The sequence below is a fragment of the Microtus pennsylvanicus genome, chromosome 11 (assembly GCF_037038515.1).
Source record: "Microtus pennsylvanicus isolate mMicPen1 chromosome 11, mMicPen1.hap1, whole genome shotgun sequence".
Lineage (NCBI taxonomy): Eukaryota > Metazoa > Chordata > Mammalia > Rodentia > Cricetidae > Microtus > Microtus pennsylvanicus.
The window spans coordinates 42,832,876-42,855,970 of record NC_134589.1 but is presented as its reverse complement, the minus strand read 5'-3'; the positions used below and the strand labels follow the sequence as shown (position 1 = coordinate 42,855,970).

The window sequence follows — 23,095 nt, the reverse complement described above, 5'->3', positions numbered from 1 at the left end:
AACAAAACAAAAATGTAATTCATTCAAAGCTAATTCACTAGTTTAGAAAAATATATATAATCTTTAAGAAAGTCAAATAATATACCCATGTTGATACTTTTCTGTTAAAAACTGGGACTGGCTTGGCAGTGGCAGGCCATCCTTTACTCCCAGCACTTGGGAGGCAGATGTACGAGGATCTCTGTGAGTTTGGGGCCAGCCTTGTCTATACAGTGAGTTCCAGGATCGGCTCCAAAGGTACAGAGAAAATCTGTCTCAAACAACAAAAACCCAACAAAACAAAACAAGACACAACAACAACAATCTGGAGCTGGCAAGGCAGTCCTGTTGGTAAAGGTGCTTGCGACCAAGCCTGACAACCTCCACGTGTGCACTATGACATGAATGTACTCACACCTCCACGTGTGCACTATGACATGAATGTGCTCACACCTACTCTAACACAATTTATAAATGTAAAATAAAATAATACTGGAAGGTGTAATAGGTCTTGGTGGGTGGGACTTCCTGCTACTTCTGCACTTGACTTGGGCTGAATCTGCTGCCTTCTAGAGGGAGGTATGGAGACAATTATAATTTATATACTGACTAATTTTTAGTTGCTTGGATAACTTCAGAATCATACTATTTAAAAATATAAGCAAAATTCCTATAAGGCACCAATATAATAATTTTTTAATTAGTTTCAGTCTCTCTGGGGAAAAAGATAATTAACTGTACAAAGCTATATATTGATTCTGTACATCTGATCACATTAAAATGGTCATAAAACTCAGATTTTCTAGAATAATATAACTATTCAACTAGGGCTTTGGGGAAAATAGTGGGAGATTTTAGACAGAGTCTCATATAACAAAGGCTGGCTTTAAACTCCTGATCCCTTTCCCCTCCCAAGTGCTAGGATTACAAGAATTTGCTACCAGGGCCAGCTTTCAATTAGGTCTCAAATCATCTTTTGGTTTTAAAGGTTTACTTTTATTATTTTTAATTACATGTCGGTATGTGTATCTGAGGTGAGAAGGGTAGGATTTCCCTGGAGACACAAGTAGTTGTGGGTCCACTCAATATACATACTGGATCTTAACTCAGGCCCTCTGAAAGATCAGTAAGTGCTCCTAACAGCTGAACCATCTCTCCAGTCCCACCTTCTGGTTTAAAAATATTTGTGTATTAAAAGTGAATTACATAACAATTTTCCTTACCTTAGACAAAGTTTAACTATGTGGTAAATGTATGTACAACAGGAGATTACTTCTTTCCCCTCACAATTTAGGCAATATATGTGTGAGCACACACAAGAGGTGAGGGCGGTGGGAGAGAGAGTCGAAACAAAGAGACAGACCGACTCTAAGAACTGATCTCTTCAATTAAATATCCAACAAACAAGTGCGGTATGTGTAAGAATAAATATATTTAGAACTTGTCTAAAACAAGTCTCAAGTAGGCTTCAGAAACAGTGCCTAACAGCACTATGCCCTGACTATATACAATGTGCTCCTCGCAGCATCTTTGTGAGCTTGTTTCTATGCCCTACATCAGATACTCAAATCCCTCAAATACATGGTGCGTATCATCTACATAGATCCTCCTGTGCAGGGATGCTGAACCCAGGTCCCTGTGCACGCTGGACAAATGTTCTAAGCACTGGTCTATATTGCCAGCTCCTCTCATTACTTTAGGACATTTCAGGTTGTTTTATACCTAATGTAACATGTACATTGTGTAAATATCTGTCAAACTGTTTAGGAAAAAATGATAAGGAATTTGTGCACACTTGTACAGATGAAGTTTTCTCATGAATATTTCCATCTAAGGATGGTTGAATTCTAGCTATGGAACGCACAACCAGAAGACGGCCAGTTGTATTTAAAAGCCAAAATATTATCTACTCTAAAACTCACAAAGACATAGCAACACTCCAAAAGAGAAAAATGACCCACTATCTAAAACCATGTGTATAATATGTGTGCATATTTCTGAGATACCATAGAGGGGGCTCTGACATAGGCAAATAATATATCCAATTCATATGGTAACTTGAGCCTCTATTAATCTTTAATATAGCTGTATTTTTAATATATAATCTTTAATATATCTGTGTGAAGAGAAGACTGTTTTTTTCATCTGCATCACAGGAAAACAAAAGCAGACAACAGCTCCTTTTAGGACACTGAAAGCTTCAGAATGACAGAGCACACATGGAACCAAGGCGTCTCCTTCACTCTCACCTGCCAGCTGCTCTCCTGTCTAAGCTAACCACGCCTTCTCCGGCAGCCACAGGTATGGCCCTCCTCGTGGTTAAAGCATACAGTTTTTACAAATAACACCACACAGAGATTAATTGCCTTTTTTCTTTTCATGATTCTATATATAAGCAAAAATTATAAGACAGGAAACATAAGAATACTGAGGTTTAGAGTTAAAAGATTTCTTTCCATTACTTTAAGAGCAATGAGTCAATTTTAAAAGAAAGCTACAAAGTGATATGATGAAGCAGAATAAAAAGAGTAAATGTTTAAGAAAACTTTAAGAAGACTCCCTGAGTATTTATGACAAAGGTCCTTTACTTGATGAATCATAAACATGTACTAATTAATAAAATGGGTTGAAAATGACTACTAGCACTGCTAAGATAGCTATGCCACCCATGACTTTAAAACCTAACTCTCCTAACTTCTCCTTTGGAAATATATGAAATCATGATGAATCAAGATTTTCTCAGGAACAATGAAATGGTGGTTGATAATAAGTGACCAAAAATCCCTCCCTGATAGAGATTCCATGCCATTACATTTACATGTTTATTGTGTGTCTGTGAGTGTGTATGAGAGACGTGCATGTGTGGAGGTCAGACGCTGGTTTTTTCTTTCTAACATGTGGATCCCAGGGATCAAATTCAAATGGTCAGGCTTGAAGACAGTGCCCTTACCCTGCTAAGCCATCTTCATCCTTTTTAAAGGACCAACAAACCTTAGAACACAAAATTAATCCTTAATATAAACAATCTGTGACTCAACTATAATGTAGACAACATGGTTATTAGAATTAGACAATGTTCGATGAAGTCAATTGAAATGTGCTATTTCACTTCACTTGAACCTTTAAATGTGCTATTTAGTGTGCTCATACTCATTTGTTTTCTTTTATATGAAAACATTCTTTCTCCACAGATAATTTATGGACAGCAAAGACAAATTCAGTCATCCACATTTAGTCAAACCCTACATATTCCAAAGTCTTCAGGCTGGGAAATCACCTTTGAGCCACTAGAATATCTGCCTGATACTGATATCACTGTATCCTTGGGGGTTTTGGCTATGGCACATTAAGTTTATGCTTACAATACGATTCCTGTTGAGCACCTGTTTTTGTATGCCCAGGGCTTTGTGTTGTGTTGTATTCTTTTGGCCTCTAGCAGGGGAGGGAGAATCGGCGCAAGATGAAAGTTGGGTACATGGGTGGTTCCATACAAGGCATGACCCACAATACAGGCTCAAAGGAGCCTTCCTGGTTGGCATGACTTTCCCGCGTTGTTATACATCAAAGCTGGGACACCTGTTCTACTGAAAGAGCACAATTGGAACCCCACACCCGCCTGATGAGCCTTCTCCTTTGCTGATTGTAATCTGTGGTCTTTTGCTATAATAAACTATAATCACGAGAATAACAGCTTTTCTGAGTCCTCTGAGTTCTTCCAGAAAGTCTAACGATCCTGAGGTTAATCTTGGGAACCTCTGATACAAATTGTAATAGAGTAAAATATGTATCTAAAAGAACATTTCTCTTGATAGAAAGGTTTGTTTTCAACAACTTCATTCCCAAAGAGGTAGGAATACTACTTCAGACTGAGAATACCAACTTAAAGGTTAAAGAAGGTAGCTCCTGGGCAAGCCTAAGAGGGCACTTCTGCGGGACGAGAGAAGTGCTGCTCACTCCCATGGCACCTTTCTTTTCTCCAAGCAACTTCACGAAGCCTATGAAATGCAGTAATTAATGCTTCTGCCTGAGTAGCAAACTGAGTAGAAAGTACTTTTCCAACACTTGTTCTTTCAGACACTTAGGTAATTTTTCTTTCTCCTCCCTTCCCCTCATCCATCCATCCATCCATCCATCCATCCATCCATCCATCCATCCATCCATCCATCCATCCAAGATATGGTCTTAAGATGGCTTTGAATTCACGATGTGGTCCAGGCTGACGTTAAACTCCTGTCTCAGCCACCTGAGTCTGGGATTATGGATGTGTGCTGCCAAACTGGACCAGTTTTATGCACTCAAGATGATCTGGCTTGGCCCAAAAGTATTAGGCATGCAAAGTCTCTCTTATCAACTAGGAGCTGGACAAGGCACAAAAGTCAGAAGTCCTTTCTTTGGAATGTATATTGCTGAGCCACCTCAAGTGCACCAGGTTGAATTGCAACAAAGGATCAATTTCATAAATGATTCATGGATTAAAATGTTGCCAAGGATGACAGCACTTAAGAGTTTGGTTTATCAGATTGAAACACTCTAGCTGTGTGGCTCACTGCCTCCAAGATCACCTTCTAAGTTTCCTCATTCCCTAGCCCACTGAGCTGCTCTCTTACTCTTTGGGAGCACTTCCCGGTTACAGTTGTCTAGGATGGGATTACCAGCTATTGCTACCAGTAAACATTTTCATTTCAGTGCTGAATTAGGAAAGAAACAGATAATTGGCTTTCATTCTGAATAACTGAAGTATCCATAAAAACCCTTGTACCAACAGACCATACACTCGGGACTTCACCCAGCTCCCATCTTTAACGTGGTGCTTCACTGGGTTCCTTCAAATGGAAACTGGTGACACCCAGCCTACGACTATCAGGACAGCCTTGTCTATATTTCACTTTTTCTCATGCAGTCTCAACAGCTGTTACATGCATTACTTTACTGTTCGTTATTACTCTGGATACCTAACAAGCAATCTATAGGCAGCATTAGTGGAAACAGAAGAGATTCACATAGGCAGGAATTGAGAACATGATACTTTCAAGCCAGACTGAATTAAACATCGATCCCAATATTTTCTAACTCTGTCATCTCCACCAAGCTTCTTACCTTTTGTGCCTCAATTTGCTCATCTGTAAAATGAAAATACAGTACCTCACACAACAGTTTGTTAAAGGAATAAATATGTGTAAAGAACTTAGTGTGCTTGGCGTCTAGATAGTAATAGTTAGAACCACCACTACCACCGCTACTGTCATTTTGTTTAATGGAACACATTTAACTTCACCACACCCTGAGTGTTAAAAGCAAGCACAATATTATCCTGTTGATAGACAGCTGTCGGTTATGACAACAGAGCCACTCATTCCATAGGGTTTCTATACAATATGGCTGCCTCTTTGGTTGCCTGCCAAGTGGGATAGTAATCACATAGCTGACAAAACCACATGGAGAATAAATACAAGATCTGTCCAGACATCCATCTGCTACCACACAGGACCTCTTGGTAACAGTGAGCTTCTCTACATACTTAGGATTTAAAATTACCTGGTTTTCAGGTAGGTACTCAACCACTTCTGCAAGGATGAGACAATGTAATTTATGACATGAACCACCAAAAGGTGGTAAAACAGGTTAAGCAATAAACAATGATAATTTTAAATGTCCCCTTCTCTTACATTCCCTGGTTAGGATACATCTCTTCAAAATAGTCAATGTGTGGAGGTTGGAGTATGTCAAGGGCAGAGAGTACCTGAGAAAAGGGAAAAAAAAAATAAAACACAAAGTCAACTTTAAAGAATGAAAAAGAAAACAAAGTTTGACACAAATGCAAGTAAATGCTGTTAACTAATGACAAGTAACAACTGGCTACTGAAATGAACTGCTTATTAGTAAAAACATATAAATTATGATTGATTATCACTTTTAAATTTCAATACAAAGATTTCTCTTCTACCCCTTTTCTTTCCTTTTGTAATTTAACTGTGCAAGAAAACGTGTTTACTTTAATGGTTGTTCTTTTTTTAAAAAACTACTTATTTTTATTCCATGTAAATTGGTGTTTATACCTGCATGTTTGTCTTATGAGGGTATCAGAACCCCTGGAATGGATGTTACAAGCAGTTATGAGCTACCATATGGTTGGTGGCAACTGACCCCGGGCCCTCTGGAAGAAGAGCCAGTGCTCTTAACTATTGTGTCATTTCTCCAGCCCATGTTGCTCTTTTTTTTTTTAAATCACATGTTCTTCACTTTAAATTTTTATTTATAGTTTTTTAATGATTTATTTTTATTTTATGTGTATTGGTGTTCTGCCTGCATGTGCATCTGTGTGAGGGTGTCAGATCCTTGGAACTGGAGTTACAGACAGTTGTGAGCTGCCTTGTGGGTGCTGGGAATTGAATGCCGGCCTTCTGAAACAGCAGCTCTTAACCACTGAGCCATTTCTGCAGCCCCACTTTAAAATTCTAAATTAAGATATGTTGTCAGGTAGGTGGCACAAGCCTTTCATCCCAGCACTTGGGAGGGAGAAGCAGCTGTCTCTCTTCGAGTCTGAGGCCAGCCTGTTTATACAAGGAACTCAAGGTCAGCCAGGGCTGCACAGTGAGACCCCATTTCAAAAATTTGTTTTCAGTTAAACCTTTCTTTAATGAAAGAGCCTTCCCTCAAGTTAAAACCAGTTGAACATAGAGGTTTTTAAATAGTCTGGATGATTCTATAAAGATTTCTTTTTAAATTAAAATGTTTATACTTAGAATTTTGATAAGCAGAAAATGTTTTCCAGTTTCTTCAAAGAAAATCTTTATCCTATAAAACAATTACCTCACTTTTATATACTTTAAAATCTTTAGTCAGACAGTGTAGCAAATCTGTATAACTTTCCTACTTGTGTCACATCAGAAAAACTAACAGGAATGTCTGAAGCTCGGGAGTGACTGGAAAGCAGCATGTCACTAGGTATCTTCCAGACTCGCACCTCTGCACCTGAGCAAGACGCACTCGGCTTGGGAGAAAACAGAGGCAAAGACTGACAGTGTCTATTAGGCACAGCTACTTTACACTTCAAATCTATCTGTGCTAATTAGAGGTTATCTAGTGGGAAGTGACAACCCTATTTTAAGAAGAATGAGGCTTTCTTATTCCATGCTGGATGAGGCTCCCATAGAAAAGCCACAAACACTGTCAGACGTTTGCCCCACCCCATTTCGCTGCTGACTGGTTTAATTCTGCCTGGAAGTTTTTATGCCTGTTGTTTTGTTTTAATCTAAATGTTTATTAGCAGTGCATAGCACAGTGTTTCCACGAACAAAAGCAGTACTCAGACCAGCAGAAAGGGCCTAGGACCTCAAAAGCAATGTGGACGAGCAAGTGATGCTAGAGATGGCAAACACTGAGCTGCGCAACTCTCCCAGCTAAACAGCCAGGAATTTCTCAACTCCACCATCACTTGGGGAAATGGAAGAAAAATTAGCCTTTTGATGTAAACAGAAAGGCACTTATAAAGGTGCCTTGGAAGGAAGCCAAGTATCCACATCACTCACAAGAAAAAAAAAAAAACCAAAGGAGTAAAATGTAGCCAAGTGTGGTGAGACTCGGGAAGAAACAGGAAGATCTCTGAGTTCAAGGCCTAGCCGGTCTACTTGCTTCAGGCCCGCCAGAGCTACATAATGAGATCCAGCATAAAACAAAACAAAACAAACAAAACAAAACCCCAAATCAAAAGAAACCCCACCAGATTTTATCTACTTTTTAAAAACGATGGTCATGACGAGAAGTGCACACTCCTCAGTTCTCTGAAGAACTAACTGGTGAAAAGATGACTTAGAAGATTCATGACAGGGTTTACATGGTGACCATGTAACTAAGTTCCAGTTGTCTTTTTATTAGTAAAACCATTATGAGGAATGATCTTAAGTCTAAAGACAAGAACTTTAGCCATTTAGCTCAGTGGTAGAGCACTTGACCAGCACGCACAAGCTCCTCTTAGGTGGTGGTGGAGGTGACAGAAACCTAAGTAATCATTCACCAAACAAACAAGAGCTTCTACTCTGCCAAGGATGCAAAGACAAGAGTAAAACACAAGCACACCAATGAAGTTAGTTCTACTCTTAAGGTAGAGGAACTATATCATTGCTACATGTTTGTAACAAAGTGACAAATTCTAAGAACATAATTTGATGAATTTTATGCATATACAGTCATGTAAAAGTTACAAGAAATTAAGCATTTCAACATCTTAGAAAGTGCCTTTCCTCCCTTTTAGAAACAACCCTAACTTCTGACACTATAATTCTTAAACCTTACATAAATTGAATCAAAATTACACACACTCTCTTATGTACAGCTTTTAAGATGTTCTTGTTTTCTGTCTTTCTTTCTTTTTTTTTTTTAAACCACACTTTCAAGCTGGGCATGGTGGCGCACTCAGGAGTAGAGGAATTAGAGCTAGATGGATGTGAGTTAAGCCTAGTGGGATTTACAGAGTGAGTTCAAGGGCAGTCAGGGCTACAGAGACCCTGTCTCAAAAAACAAAAAGATCCCTCCAAATTATACTTTCATTCATTTCTTTTGTGTGTATGTGGAGGGGTGAATGTGTGTCGTGGCAAGTGTTGGGGTGGAGGACAATTTGTGGGAATCAATCCTCTCCTTCTACCACGGGGGTCCTAGGGATGACTCAGGTATCTCTCTTGGCTGAGGCGTACTGTTTGCTGGTCTACACAGTTTCTTTTATACACAAATGCCTGTAAGATTTATTCAAGTTGCTATGTGAATTAGCAGCTCATTCATGTTTGGAGCCAGATTTTTAACTGTGACCAAGATTGTGGGAGATAAGTCGTTGGTTTCTTTGTAAAGTGGGATTAACGAGTCCTACTTTGTAAGATTTTTATGAAGTAAATAAATTAGCGTACGTAAGCATATAGCACACTTTTCTATACATAACAGTAAGCGTTAAACAGCTGGATTTATCCCCTTCAAAAATGACAGTGTTTCAAAATTGTTTTTGTTTGAGACAAGCCTCACTACACAGCCTTAGCTGGTGTGGGCTGTGTGGAACTCTGTATTAGACCAGGCTGGCCTTGAACTCAACAAAGATCCTACCTGCCTCTGCCTTCAGAGTATTTAAAGGCAGGTGCCACCACGCCCAGCTCTTTGCATCCTCAATCTGACCTGTTACTGCACTTTCCCCACAGGACCAATTGTGGCTTAGCTACATCAAATATCGGTTGCCTCTTAAGATTGGCAGTCTACATATACCAAGCACATTGGTGCTGAGACAGACCTGAAACAAAGAAGAAACTGGTTATGTATAAAACAGTGTTGCCACACCATCTTCACATCCTACTAGTGACTCACGTCAAATATTCCTATGGATGTCACAGGTACTTTTCTGACAGAGCTTGGGAGATCTAAGAAGTGTTTGTATATACCTGTCCATATCATGAAAAAAATTGAGTTCCTATAACACTCAAGACAACTATTTCTGTTTTTATCATGCTCATTTTGCAAACAAGAAAGCTCAAACCTTGCACAAACTAAAGACACATCATTAGCAAATTATCAGAACTACAGTTCAAACCCAGCTCTGATCTTAGGGTGCCTCTTACAAACCCCATTAGAACTGGCTGTGTGTGTCTAAACTGGGGCGATTTTCTGAATTCTGTTTCCTTTCTTGCACTATTTACTCTGGCACTGCCTTAGGAACTGAATTAGGAATGAGTTGTAAGCAAAGCTAAACAGCAGTTTGTGATACCACTGCCTTTTTAAAAGTTCTCCTCTGAAAGAAGTGTTTATCAGATCCTTTCACTGGAAAGGGGCATTGGACAGCAGGTCTGTGCTCTGATGTTGGGTTGTACTAGGGTGAATTCAAGAAATGAGGAACTAAGCAAGCATGAGACATCATTCTAGCTTACATTTCCAAAATCTAGGGGCCTTGATTTATAAAGGTATAAACCAGCAACTTGAATGGCATTTTGAAACTTAAACAGACGCCAGTGCTAGGCAGTCTGAGTGGGCTACAAGAAGCATTTCCCCAGGGCTGGGAATTAGATTCAGGGCCTTGCATATGCCTATCCAGCCCAGCAATACTTTTTAGAAAAATTTAATAAAATGTGATTTTTGCCAAGTAGTAGTGGCGCACGCCTTTAACTCTGGCACTTGGGATGCAGACGCAGGCAGATCTCTATGAGTTCGAGGCCAGTCTGGTCTACACAGTGAGTTCCAGGAGAGCCAAGGCTGTTATACAGAGAAACCCTGTCTCAGAAAAAAAAAAGTGATTTTAGTAAAGTATGGTGGCTCACAGCTATAATTCTAACCCTTAGAGGATGAAGCAGAAGGACTGTCATGAGTTTGAGGCCAGCCTATGTGATAGAGTAAGGCTCTGTCTTGAAAGAAAGAAGGGAGAGAGGGAGGGAGTTCATGAAGGATAATCAATAAATCAAGACATATCAAGCCAAGCAGCTTCCAGTGAGCCATATAATAAGTCTTATAGTCTAAGTTCAAGCAAATACATTTTAGCACATTTCTTTCTTAAGAAGTGAGACTGGAACTTAGGCCAAAATTACTAAGGTTTCTGTGCAGTCAAGCACAGACTCACAAGGAATATTTTTTGATAGGTTTTAATTACAACAATAAAAATAGTTAAGTACTATGTGAAGAAAGAGGCAGCTCTTTTCGCATGAAAACAAAACAGTTCAGTGCTAAGAAACTCCAAGTAAACTTAACATGAATCTGATGCCTAACTCAGGATTAGTTGAGGAGATGTGGTTTCTTAAAGTGCAATGAGTCTTTGTATCTCTAAACAGCCGGAAGCAAACTATCTATCTTACCTTCAGGACTATCCTGTCTTTATAGCAGAAACTGTTTTTCCTACATTCTAACCTAAACGTTAAAAGATAAAAACAAAACATTTAAAATCAAGGGCCAATGATTCCTGAACTTAAATTACCCGTATAAATACATGCTTTACTTTTGTGCTGAATATTGGAATTATTCCTCAACTAAATACCAACATTTGTTTTGCTTCACTTAATATTAGTTTGTCAATTAATTGATCTAGAACCCACTTAAATTTGTTCATGGTTCAATTACAGAAAAAGTCTAATTTGTTTCAGTCTTGGCTATGTTATTTTTTTTCTAATCTATTTTCCCAACAAATATGTTCCTTTGTGGAGGGCTTTTAAACTTACTTAGTAGCTTAAATTCTTTGAATCAAAAAGACAACCCAAGCCAGGTGTGGTGGCGCACGCCTTTAATCCCAGCACTTGGGAGGCAGAGGCAGGTGGATCTCTGTGAGTTCGAGACCAGACTGGTCCTATATAGACAGTTCCAGGACAGTCAGAGCTACATAGACCCTGTCTCAAAAAACAAAAACAGCAAATAGATTTACACTGTAATTCAAAGCTAGCCTGGAAACAAATGTGCGTGGTGCTTCTAATTTGGGGTCAGGCCTTGTGTAAGTCAGAGCTGTGCAGTAGAATTTTCAAACCTCCAAGTCAAATTTTGCAAAAATGGACTCTGAAGTGATTCTAAGACACTGTGAAGCTTTGAACCACTCATCAACAGTGGAGACATAAGACTCCTCTGTTGTGACCTTTTCAGCAAGATCATGTGGAATGAAGCCTGCCAACAGGTATTTCAAAGTACCACACTATGCTTTCTGCTCTGAGTTCGACATAAAACTACAGCTGAATTCTATTCCCTCTGAACTGACTGTTGCTCTCAACTGAATCAGCGAACCAAGTCTAGTAAATAGTTTCCCCCAAACACCAATTGCACTTACATTATCATGTTTAAAAAAACACAACATCTTCAATTCCCGGAAGACTCTTTTGCAAGAGACCAGATTCTGGAAGACGTTGGGCATCTTTTTGAGTGCTACTCTCTTTCCATCTCTTGGATCTGTTACTGACCTAAAGAGGCAATATTTGGGGGGGGGGGGGGAAAGGGAGGGAAAAAGAGAAATCAATTCTAAACCTCATTCTCCAATGTTTCAGAGATAATGACAAATATTTTGTATCTTAAAACACTTGTTATCAAGTCCACATAATAATGCTAAAAGGCTTCAGTGCAAAAGATGACAAGAGTACACATACAAAGAGAACGTCTAACCACCCCGCTCAGCTGCCGTATTTTGAAGGGAAACCTTATCTGAAGCCAAATATGGTGGCACTAGTTTGCAATTCCAGAATTTAATACGACGCTGAGTCAGGAGGATGGGGAGTTTAAGGAAAAACCTGTCTCAAAGAGCTCATATATTCTCTCTCCCTCCCCCCATGCCCTCTCTCATTTACATTTCTATGAATATTCTTAAAGATCACTTAATCCAACTGAGGTGGGAATATTAGTGGGAACGCTATTTTGAAGACTGGGGGAAGCAACAGCATAGGACAACATGATAAAATAAAATCTTATTATATTTTATTTTCAGAACCATTTTTAAGACTGAAGAGATAGTCAAATACAACTTATATAATAGTCAAACAGATGGACATCTGTAATTACACAGTAATGCTCCCTCTTCAGAAGCTGGAGTGATGGTTGGGGGAGCCCTGAATGGTGACCTTCTTTGCTTCAACATTCTTGTCGCATGGGCTGTCCTATGGTTACAGCTTCTTTAACAACTAGCATTCCCTTTCACCTCACAGCCTTATAACCACCTGTATAACCATGTTCCTGACGACTCAATCCATACACTAAACCAAATACTTTAAATCATTAGCTGGCTCTTTGGCAGCCAAAGACCCATAAGATGTTGCTTCTTTCTGGCCGCTGTCCACCTGAGTTAGGACCCTGCTGATCATTTTCAGTTCTTGCTCTTATCACCCTGTGCTTTAGGTTTGGGTCACCTAAAACTGAGACCCATGTGCCATGAAGGGCCTTTATTCAAGTTACTAATTAAATCTTAGAACAGGATTGCAAGTTGCTCTCAGCAGCTACGACAGCACCAGAAACCATTTATGGGACTAACAGCCAATCATAATCTTGGGTACAGTTATCTGATTAATTAATCTAATTAATTACTCATTCAATTAACTACAATCACTCAATTCCCTTATCCTGTTTGCACAAAAATCAAATGACCATCCAAGTCTGCCTTCCTGCAAATGAAGCATCCCATTATCTACCTGTCTGTCTAAGACTCACATTGAACTCCTTCATCTTAGTGGCCCTACTAAGTGTTCATGAGACTTAAGAGATACACACTCATATTTTGGTAAAATAAGAATTATCACATTTTACTTTACTTTTTTAAAAAAAACAGCATCTCCCGATGTAGGCCAGGCTGGCAGTGATCCTCCCGCCTCAGCCCCCTAAGTGCAAGGATGGCTGGTGTGCACCACACAAAAGCTGTTTTTGTTTTTGCCTTTCAGTCCTCAAGCTCAAATCCAGGGCTCTGTGCACGCCAGGCAGAGCTCTCCCACTAAATCTACATCTCTAGCCTGAGTTTCCAACAGCTTAAAATGTAGCTAAATTAATCCAATGATTGATATTATAGATTGTTGCACAGGAAATAAAAAGCAAAATCTATACCACCACTTAAAATCCATATAAAATCAGAGAGTAAGGGAGGAGAAAGCAAATGTAAGGTCAGACTATTAACTGAAAGTCATTTCCCCTTTTCAGTATAGAACAATATCTAGTACAAGATTAAAATGGCAATAAAATAAAAAGGAAGAAAAATTTTGGATCAAATTTGTATTTGAGTCTGTTCGGATCCAACAGGTACTTATGCCCTTGTATTGCTACCAGTTTTTGAATACAGGTCAGTCACTTCATAGATTGTCCCTCAATTTGTTTTTCTCTGGTGTTTTCCCATTAGAGTCAGATTATGTACTGCTGACAAAGAAGTACCTTCAGGAGGTGTCATATTAGGAGGCACGTGGTGTCACTATTGGTAATAACGTTAGTCACTGCAATGAGGCATCTCCCAGGTAAATCTAGTCCTCATCACATTTGTAGGCATCCAATGACGATTTTTACCTAAGTCAATTGTTATTATGATGGTTGCCAAACAGTACTTTGATGACTTTTAGCATCTTTAGCAACCCAGTCCAATAAATACTAGTTTAAAAATGGATAGCAAGGGTTTCGTACTGTTCTTCCTAGCCTGACTTGTTCTACTAGTCACCCTGTTGTGGTAAAGTTACTCTCAGGTAGCCCACACTGTAAACACTTACATAGGGTCAAAGCTACTATTGTGCCTTGTGTAACAGTTCACTCTTACTCACGAAGAAGTCGGTCGAGCTTGTGGTTGATAAAATAGAACTATGATGAATATGAATGGCTATGCTGGAATTCAGGCCATTTTGAGTTTGTTCTCTTAACTTGAAGTAGCAGATACTTCAGTAGAAACAATACAACAGAGCAGAGGCAAACGTGGAAGAAGAATGCAGGTATTCCTCTATTTGCTCTGTTACTCAAAGCCTGCTGTATTTAGTTTTTCTGCATGGCAATGTTGTGGCTATTCCAGCTGCACCTGTTAATGAGGCTCCACAGCCACAGATAACACTTAGGGCACCTTTATTTTGGGAAAAGGGAGCCATTTTTAGAACTATAATTCATTGAGCGGTCAGTCATTTTCCCTGCTAAATACTAGAGGCCCGAAATAGCACACTGCCCTATTCACACAGTTGACCTCCTAAAAGCATTCCCATTATATCAGCATGTGGAACTTCCTAAGTTTTAAATTAGTATTTGATTCATTTATTCATTTGTTTCTTCCTTATCACCCTCTTTCCTTCCTTCCTTCAACAGTCCCACATATGCCAGGTTAGCTTTGAACTTGCTAAGTAGTTGAGGATGACCTAGAATTTCTGGCCCTCTTCCCCCTCTACCTTTCTGACTACAGGCATGTGCCATCGCGCCCAGTTAATGTGCTTAATGTGCTGAGGAACTCAACTCATGGCCTTATGCAAGCTAGGCCATAACTCTATCAACAGAGCTACACCACAAATCTAATACTCAAATTTTCAAGCACCATGATAAAAATTAAAAAGGTTTTAAGAATCACTCTTTGCATCTGCCCAAATTCTATCTATCCTTCTTTGCATTTAGGACACAAGTTCAACTATTTTTAAAAGTAAGAAGAACCCACAAGCCATTTTTCAGAGACAGAGGTTGTTAAGAGTATAACCACAAAGCAGGAAGCTTTTTAGACCACTGTGGTCACTATGAAATAAAGCTCTCTTAGTCCAGGAACCTGGACATTGAACCATATCTGCTTCGATCATAGACAAAGCCAAAGGCTAGAAGGAGCCAAGATGGAACTTATCCCTAGAGACACTTTCCTGGGCATTAAAATGCCACTTAAGATATTGTTGCCGGGCGATGGTGGCGCACGCCTTTAATCCCAGCACTTGGGAGGCAGAGGCAGGCGGATCTCTGTGAGTTCGAGACCAGCCTGGTCTACAAGAGCTAGTTCCAGGACAGGCTCCAAAACCACATAGAAACCCTGTCTCAAAAAACCAAAAAAAAAGAAAAAAAAAGAAAAAAAAATGCCACTTAAGATATTGTTAAACCAGAAAAACATTTAAAAACTGTTGTTTAAGTATCACTGGGCTGGTTGGCGAGAATCTCCAAGAAACGGTTATGCTCCTCATTCAGTTTTATATGAAGAGTCTTTTTTTATATGGCACTCTTAAAGTTTATCTTTCTGACACAGGCTTTTAGCCATTCGAATCAAATAATTTATAGTGAAAACGATTTAACAAAATCAAGCCCTTCTCATTCTACTCCTGTTACACTGTTATCCACAGCTGGCTGGGTTTTGTCACCTACACAATTAGTCTCTCAACTACACCAATGCAGTTTACATCCTGGCAACAAAATCTCTTTTCTAAACTCTAAACACTATGCTTTCATATTAATTTTGAAAATAATTTAGAGGCTATTTTTACAAATAGGTTAAGTCAACTTAAGAAAATAGCAAACTGTGGTAACATTTCTGACAAGTCTAGAAAATGTATGTTTTACTTTAGTCCTTATTATATATTCAAGGACACAAAAACATAGGGACTAAAGAATATATTTTCATGTCTCACTGTTCTTCCTCATCAGAACTTCAACAGGTAAGTCTGCGCCGAGCTGTGGGCTTGCTAGCTGGGGACTTCAAGCTTACCAGCCTCTTACCCCTTCATATCTTCCTTACTTAGATCACTTGCTCTAATCAGGTTTTTGTTATTGCTGTTGTTTTTTAATTTCTACGATTCAAACTTGGAATCTGAGTTAGCTATATGCATAAGAAAACAATCTCTATTGTGAGGGAAAGGGCCTTCTAAGATAGCTAACCTAAGGCAGTGAAAAATGTTCATTCTTCCCCACCCCCCACCTTCCCAGATAATACTGATTAGAAGAAGCAAATGAAATTTCTTTAAATGAAGGAGTTCAATGTGAACTTAAGTTTCCTCTGTGTTTTAGTAAACGGCACTGCCCACCACCACCTGCATCTGTAGTGAAATCCATGAGTGCTGATAAGGAATAGGCAGGCCATCCAACCAGACTGTTATAACTGTATTCAAATATTTTTGCTAGTAAGACCTTACTTAAAGAAAAATCAAAAGCCGCAACACATGTGGAAATCAGAGGACAACTTGTAGGAGTCAGCTCCTTCCTTCCACTATGTGGTTCTGGGATCAGACTCATGTAGGTCTTCAGCTGGGCGGTGGTGGCACACACCTTTAATCCCAGCACCTGGGAGGCATAAGCAGGTGAATCTTTTTTTTTTTTTTTTTTTTTTGAGACAGGGTTTCTCTGTGGCTTTGGAGCCTGTCCTGGAACTAGCTCTGTAGACCAGGCTGGCCTCGAACTCACAGAGATCCACATGCCTCTGCCTCCCGAGTGCTGGGATTAAAGGCATGCGCCACCACCGCCCGGCAGCAGGTGAATCTTTATGAGTTCAAGACCAACCTGGTCTACAGAGTGAATTCCAGGACAGCCAGAGCAATACAGAGAAACAAACAAACAAAAAACAAAACAAAATAAAACAACGACAACAAAAACCCCGTGGGTCTTCTGGCCTAGTGATAAAGACTTTACCTGCTAGCCCACACTTTACTTTTAACACTTCTTCAGTCCCAAACCAATAATGCTGGATAAGTTAAAATATAACTAAGAGCCATTTTATGTTAATTCCTGTGGTCTTGAGAGCATCTGATTGTTTATGGTTTTTGAATTTTTATTTTATTGGTTTGAGGGCGTTGGATCCTGGAGTTGCGAGCTGCCATGTGGGTGCTGGGAATTGAACCTGAGTCCTTTGGGAAAGCAGTCAATGCCCTTAACTGCTGAGCCTTCTCTCCAGCCCCCATCTGATTGTTTTTAAGATCATAAATTAGTTCCATCTCTATTACATATTGTTTGGTTGGAACCTTCAGTTCACCCCTGCATGATCCAGAAAGCCCCATTCTCTCTCTCTCTCTCTCTCTCTCTCTCTCTCTCTCTCTCTCTCTCTCTGCCTCTAAACTCTACCTGCTCAGAGTCTCCAAACAAAGAAAAGGTGCCAAAAGGCCCAGTTCTGCATTCTTGACTTTTGAAACTGCCTCTCCTATTGCCACCAGCAATCCAAATCCCCATCTAACTGCTCAGCTTTTGACCACACTCAGGCACAAACCCAACTTGTGGACACGTCATCACCCTTCGCCTAAAGCCTAAAGTCTCCCTGCTTCAGCTCAAGGGTGCAGCTTCAATGGCCTCCATCTCTGGGACTTGAGAACACACTCGGGAGTTGCTTTGCTCCAATAAGCCTGTTGTTATACTGTTTCAATACACCTTGTTCTGGCTTACTGTGTCAGTGGAGAAACCTATTATGGGGGTTATGGTCTATGTGCAGTCACTGACAGGTGGCTCTGTGAAGAGTCTGTTTTGCCTGCAAGAAAGTAGCCACCCTGACATTTCAATAGGCATCTTCTTATGTCAGGGTAAACATGACACAGGCCAGTTTGCCACAAGAGTTCTCATGGCCTTTTGGTCACCGTTCTCTCTCAGAAACAGACCTACATATTACATGGGTAGGAAATCAGTGGCAATGAAGGAAAGGTTTCACAAAACCACTGTGCAAAGCCACAGTGGAAAATCATTGACATCTCTCATGTGCATTTCAACAACTGCGGGAAAGAAGGGGTCACAACAGGCAACTAAAATCAAAACATTTTAATCCCAGGGATGACTTCCTAAAGACAGGTGCTTAATAACAGTTTGGAATAAAAACTCCAAGCAAACAGAGAAAAACCTTAAAAGACTAGGCAGTTTTTGTGGTATATTAGGTTTCATAAGGACAGAAAATGTCACACAAAGAACAGTCCCATTAATGCAGCAGCAGGTCTACAACTGTGCAACTTTGCAGACTACAAAAAATCTTAAAGTAGGCTGAGGATCTTACCAGCAGAGTCATGGCATAGGCACGTAAGAGTTCAGTCCCCAGCAAGGGGGGGTGAGGGGAGACACACTTATCTCAAGATTAAAAGAAAGGAAAAACTAGGGCTACAACCTAGTAGCAGACAACTTTCCTGGCAAGTATAAGGACCTAGGTTCGAGCTCCAGAATCATTAAAAATATAAAAGAACAATGTTAGAGAAACCATCCTACTACATACAGAGAATTATTATCAAGCAATAAACCTCATGGTATGATTTCGACATAACTATAGACTAATACAACTTACAGGAAGATTCATAACACTTGTCTAGCAGGGTGATGGAGGTGGTGTACTTGCAATTCCATCACCTGAGGTGGCAGTAAGATCAGGAGTTCAAAGCCGGCACCAGCTACATAGTCAGTTGATGCAGCCTGAGAACCACAAGGTGCCTCAGCAACAAAAAGGCAGGCATCATGGCCATACCTGTAATGGCATCGCTATGGAGGCCGAGACAACAGACTGCAGAGTTTCAGGCCAGCCAGAGCTACCCTGTGAGACTCTCAAAGTGAGGAAGTGTTTCTGCATAACAGGGGAGGTAGGAAGGCTGTGCCAGGTACTAAGTTAACTTCAAAGTCACCCAGTTTAACACTGCTCTATGATATTGGGGGGGGGGGGACACAACTAACTCTGTACACTATGCTTTGTCAGCTGGCTCAGGTTCTCCAATAGGGAGGATGCAAGGCGGAGGATGAAGAAACTTGTTCTTTCCAGTGGGCTTCCTATCTGTGTTTTGTTTCTCTAATGCTACCTGGCACTACTCTTTACTCTCAGCAGTAGGGGCTTACTACAGGAACAGGTAAGTTCAGTGTACAGTCTGACTCTTGACTGACTAACTTCATTGCATCCTCTACGCTAGATACCAACACTAGCAACCTTCCTGTCCTGGAACTCACTCTGTAGACCAGGTTAGCCTTAAACCCAGAGAGATCCACCTGTCTCTGCCTCCCAAGTGCTGGGATTCAAGGCATGCACCACCACCGCCTGGCTGTGTGACAGCAATTCTTACAGACAACATTCTTACAGACAACAAGTAGGGGTATAAAATGGCAAATCATTTGGAAAGCAGTTGGCATGGTCTACTAAAGATACAAAGACCCAAAATCTGACTCCTTGGTATATACTAGAAAGGAATGCATATGTATGAAAAAACATATATGCATATGTTCATAGCAGCAAACTCTGTGCCATCCTTAATAGTGAAAATAATTCAAATACAAACAGCAGAACAAATAAACTCACTGAGAATATTCTACACCAATTAACATGAAGTACTGCTATGGAAAACAATAAATAACAAACATAATTTTGAAAGAAGGAACCATACTGTAAACTTTCATTTCCATAATACTAAAAATATGAGCAATGCTGAACTCAAGATGCTCATGGAGGCATACCTGGAAAACAGACACTTAAGAAAGGAAGGCCTTACCACAAAAGTCAGGACAGTTGTTGCTCTGGAGGGGGCAGTGGCAGGAGAAGGCACAGGGACATTTTGGTGCTAGAAAAGTCTTGTTCCCACTAGCACGGTGGTCACAGAGGTCTAGACCTACTATAACCCACAGAGCCCAGCATTTCATGTACTGCTCCTATACATGTGTTAATATGTAACTAAAAACTAAATTGTCTTTCTTCAAGAGAAGGTCTTACTATGTAGCTGTGGCTGGGCTGAAACCTATGTAGGCCAGGCTGGCCTTGAACTCAGAGATCTCCAGCCTCTGCTTCCATAGTGTGCCACTATGCCTGGCCTACTTATTTTTATTTTATGCATATGAATGCTTTTCCTGCATGTGTTTCTGTATGTACATGCATGTAAGTATGCATGTACATGCCAGGTACCCACAGAGGCCATAAGAGAGTGCTAGGTCCCTTATAGTTGGAGATGTTTTAAGTTTCCACGTGGGTACTCATCCAAACCTGGGCTCCCTGCAAAAGGACCTTTTTTTTTTTTTAAGATTTTGTTTATTTATTATATATGAATGCCTGTAGGCCAGAAGAGGACACCAGATCTCATTACAGAAGGATGTGAACCACTATGTGGTTGCTGGGAATTAAACTCAGCCAGTGCTTAATGACTGAGCCATCTCCCGGATCATGCCCTCATCCTTTTTTGAGATACAGTCTCACAATGTCAACCTGGAACTCACTATGTAGATTAGACTAGCCTTGAATGCATAGAGAGCCTCTGCCTCCCAAGTGCTGGGATTAAAGGTGTGCACCACCACATCTGGCCAAAGGTTTTGAAACAAACTGCCAAGTTTAATTTCCTGGGGGGAGGGAAGCATTTCAGCTTCATAGTAAGCAATTTTTTAAAAAGAAGACGATCTTGTCCATTATTTTTCTCATGTACACATATCTACATCAACCCAATGGATTTGATATTTTTTTCTTTCTATGCTGAAGATTCATTCTGCAGAGAGGATTAGGCTGCTATCTTTTCTGAGTTTTGGTAGAGTTTCAAAGGAATTTGCTTGCTTAAAAGAATAAACATTTCTTCATCATTACACAAGAACATGCTATTAAAAAGCATTCCACAGGAGAGTTGTCAGCAGAATTTAAGACTACAGTCCCGCCCCGATCTGATCTAATCACAATCTTCCAACTTCTTCCATTGTGAAGCAAAATGCTGAAGCAGCTACAATATATAGATGTGCTTCAGGTTTTTAATTAGTTAGCCTGTTAAAAATAACAAAACAAAACAAAAAATACTGTAAAGACAAGAGGCAAGACCTCCAGCTGTGACAAACTGAAGAGGTCAGCAAATCCTCTGCTGAGAACAAGCAGAAAGCAGACAACATGGAAAAAGACAATGTCAGGGCTCTAGAAAATGGCCAGAATCAAGTGACACATTTACAAGTACTTATGAAAAATGACCTAAGTGTGAATAAGAACAGTGGGTGGTCACTGGATGCTGCAAGGGGCTGCTCTGGAGCCACCCTCTCCACCTTCACAGAAGCAAGGGTGAAAACAGCCTCTCTCTCCATCCAAAGGCAATTTGGCCTTAAGTGAAGAGTGGATATCAACACTCAGTGGACCTGTGTGCTCAGGCATCAAGTGCCACTGAAGAAGGGCAGAGAAGACTAACATCCCTGCCAGACCCAGGCAGCTGTTCCAACAGGTGAACACAAACCTGGAAATCTACAAAGATACTCGGCTTCCTAACCCTGACACATCCCTGGAGGGCTGGAGAAAAGTCAACAAAGATACTCTGCTTTCTAAAAAACACTTCCCTGGAGGACTAGAGGCTGAGTAAATGCTCAAAAGATACCAGGGAAGGCTCAACCTCCACATACATCAGGCCAACTCCAAGCTTTTGAAGGGTGAGGAAAAGTGCTAAGCCCACACTCAGACCAAAGGAAAGAAGTGGCTCAGCCGTTAGGAGCCAGGCTTCTCTTCCAGAGGACCCAGGTTTGATTCCCAGTATCTATCCACATGGTAGCTCACAACTGTCTGCAACTCTAGTTCCAGAGAATCTGATCCCTTTTCTGGCTTCCTCAGGCACCAGGCACACATGTGGTACACAGACATACATGTACACAAAACACTCATACACAAAAAATAGAAATTTACAAATATCATAATAAAATCAAATAGGACAAACACAAAGAGATCCACACATAGACACTTCACTGTCAAACATATCAAGGTGAAAAAGGAATACCAGAAATAACAATGAGACATTAATAAGTAACCAGAGACAGCAGAGGCCAGACAGCACTGACTACCATGCTGGAATTTGTACTCTGTGTTTTTAAACTGTGCTGAAACTGTGAAAGACTATGGGACTTTTAAAGTTGGATTAAATGCAGTTTGCGTTATGATATGGTCACAAGCTTGTGTGGGCCAGGAAAAGGAATGTGATGGTTTGGTGAAGAATGGCCCCCAATGGCTCATATTTGAATATTTGGTTCCCACTTGATGGAACTGTTTAGGAAGGATTAGGAGGTGTTGCCATATTGAAGGACATATGTCACCAAGGGTGGACTTTGAAGTTTCAGTTAGCGTTTTCTGCCTTGTGTTTGTAAATCAGATGTAAGCTCTCAGCTACTGCACCATGCTCCCAGCCATGACGATTATGGACTCTAATTATGAGCCCCAAATTAAATACTTTCTTTTATAAGCTGCCTTGGTGATGGTGTTTTGTCATAACAATAGAAAAGTAACTATGACAGCCTCCAGCCCAATCCACAGATAAGAAAAAACTGACCACTGGGCAGTAGTGGCACAGGGCTGTAATCTCTGTACTTGGGAAGCAGAGGCAGGAAAGATCTCTGTGAGTTCAAGGCCAGTCTGGTCTACAGAATGAGCTCCTGTACGGACAGGACTGTTACACAGAAAAACCCTGTCTTCAAAACAAAACAAACAAAGAACAACAAAACTGACAATACCCAAAGGACTCTACATCTTACTACAGAGATACTTGTTCATCCATATTCATTGCTGCTCTATTCATAATATCCGTAACTTGGAAATAGCCTAGATATCTATCAACTAACAGATAATGAAAATGTGATACAGTTACATAATGAAATATTACTCAGTTATTAAGAAAATCAAATTATGAAATCTTCAGGTAAATGGTAGAGCTAAAAACAACCATTCCCAAGTAAGATCTAAGACCCAAAATAAAAAGTTTTGCATCTTTTTTCTTATGTATAGATGTTATAAATATGTGCTACAATCCAAATAACCAAAAGGTTAGGTTCTGAGTAAGGAACCAGG

General features: G+C 40.2%; 1 protein-coding gene across 1 annotated transcript in view; it reads right to left on the bottom strand.

Moving 5' to 3' along the window:
• Nlk (nemo like kinase) overlaps positions 1 to 23,095 on the bottom strand; it is a 123,930-nt gene that overhangs the window by 41,203 nt on the left and 59,632 nt on the right. The window contains exons 2-3 of the mRNA XM_075991458.1: positions 11,747 to 11,876; positions 5,664 to 5,719 (exon numbers count right to left, since the gene is read on the bottom strand). Of these exons, the coding sequence (XP_075847573.1) occupies positions 5,664 to 5,719; positions 11,747 to 11,876 (186 nt within the window). The remainder of the gene's footprint in view (positions 1 to 5,663; positions 5,720 to 11,746; positions 11,877 to 23,095) is intronic.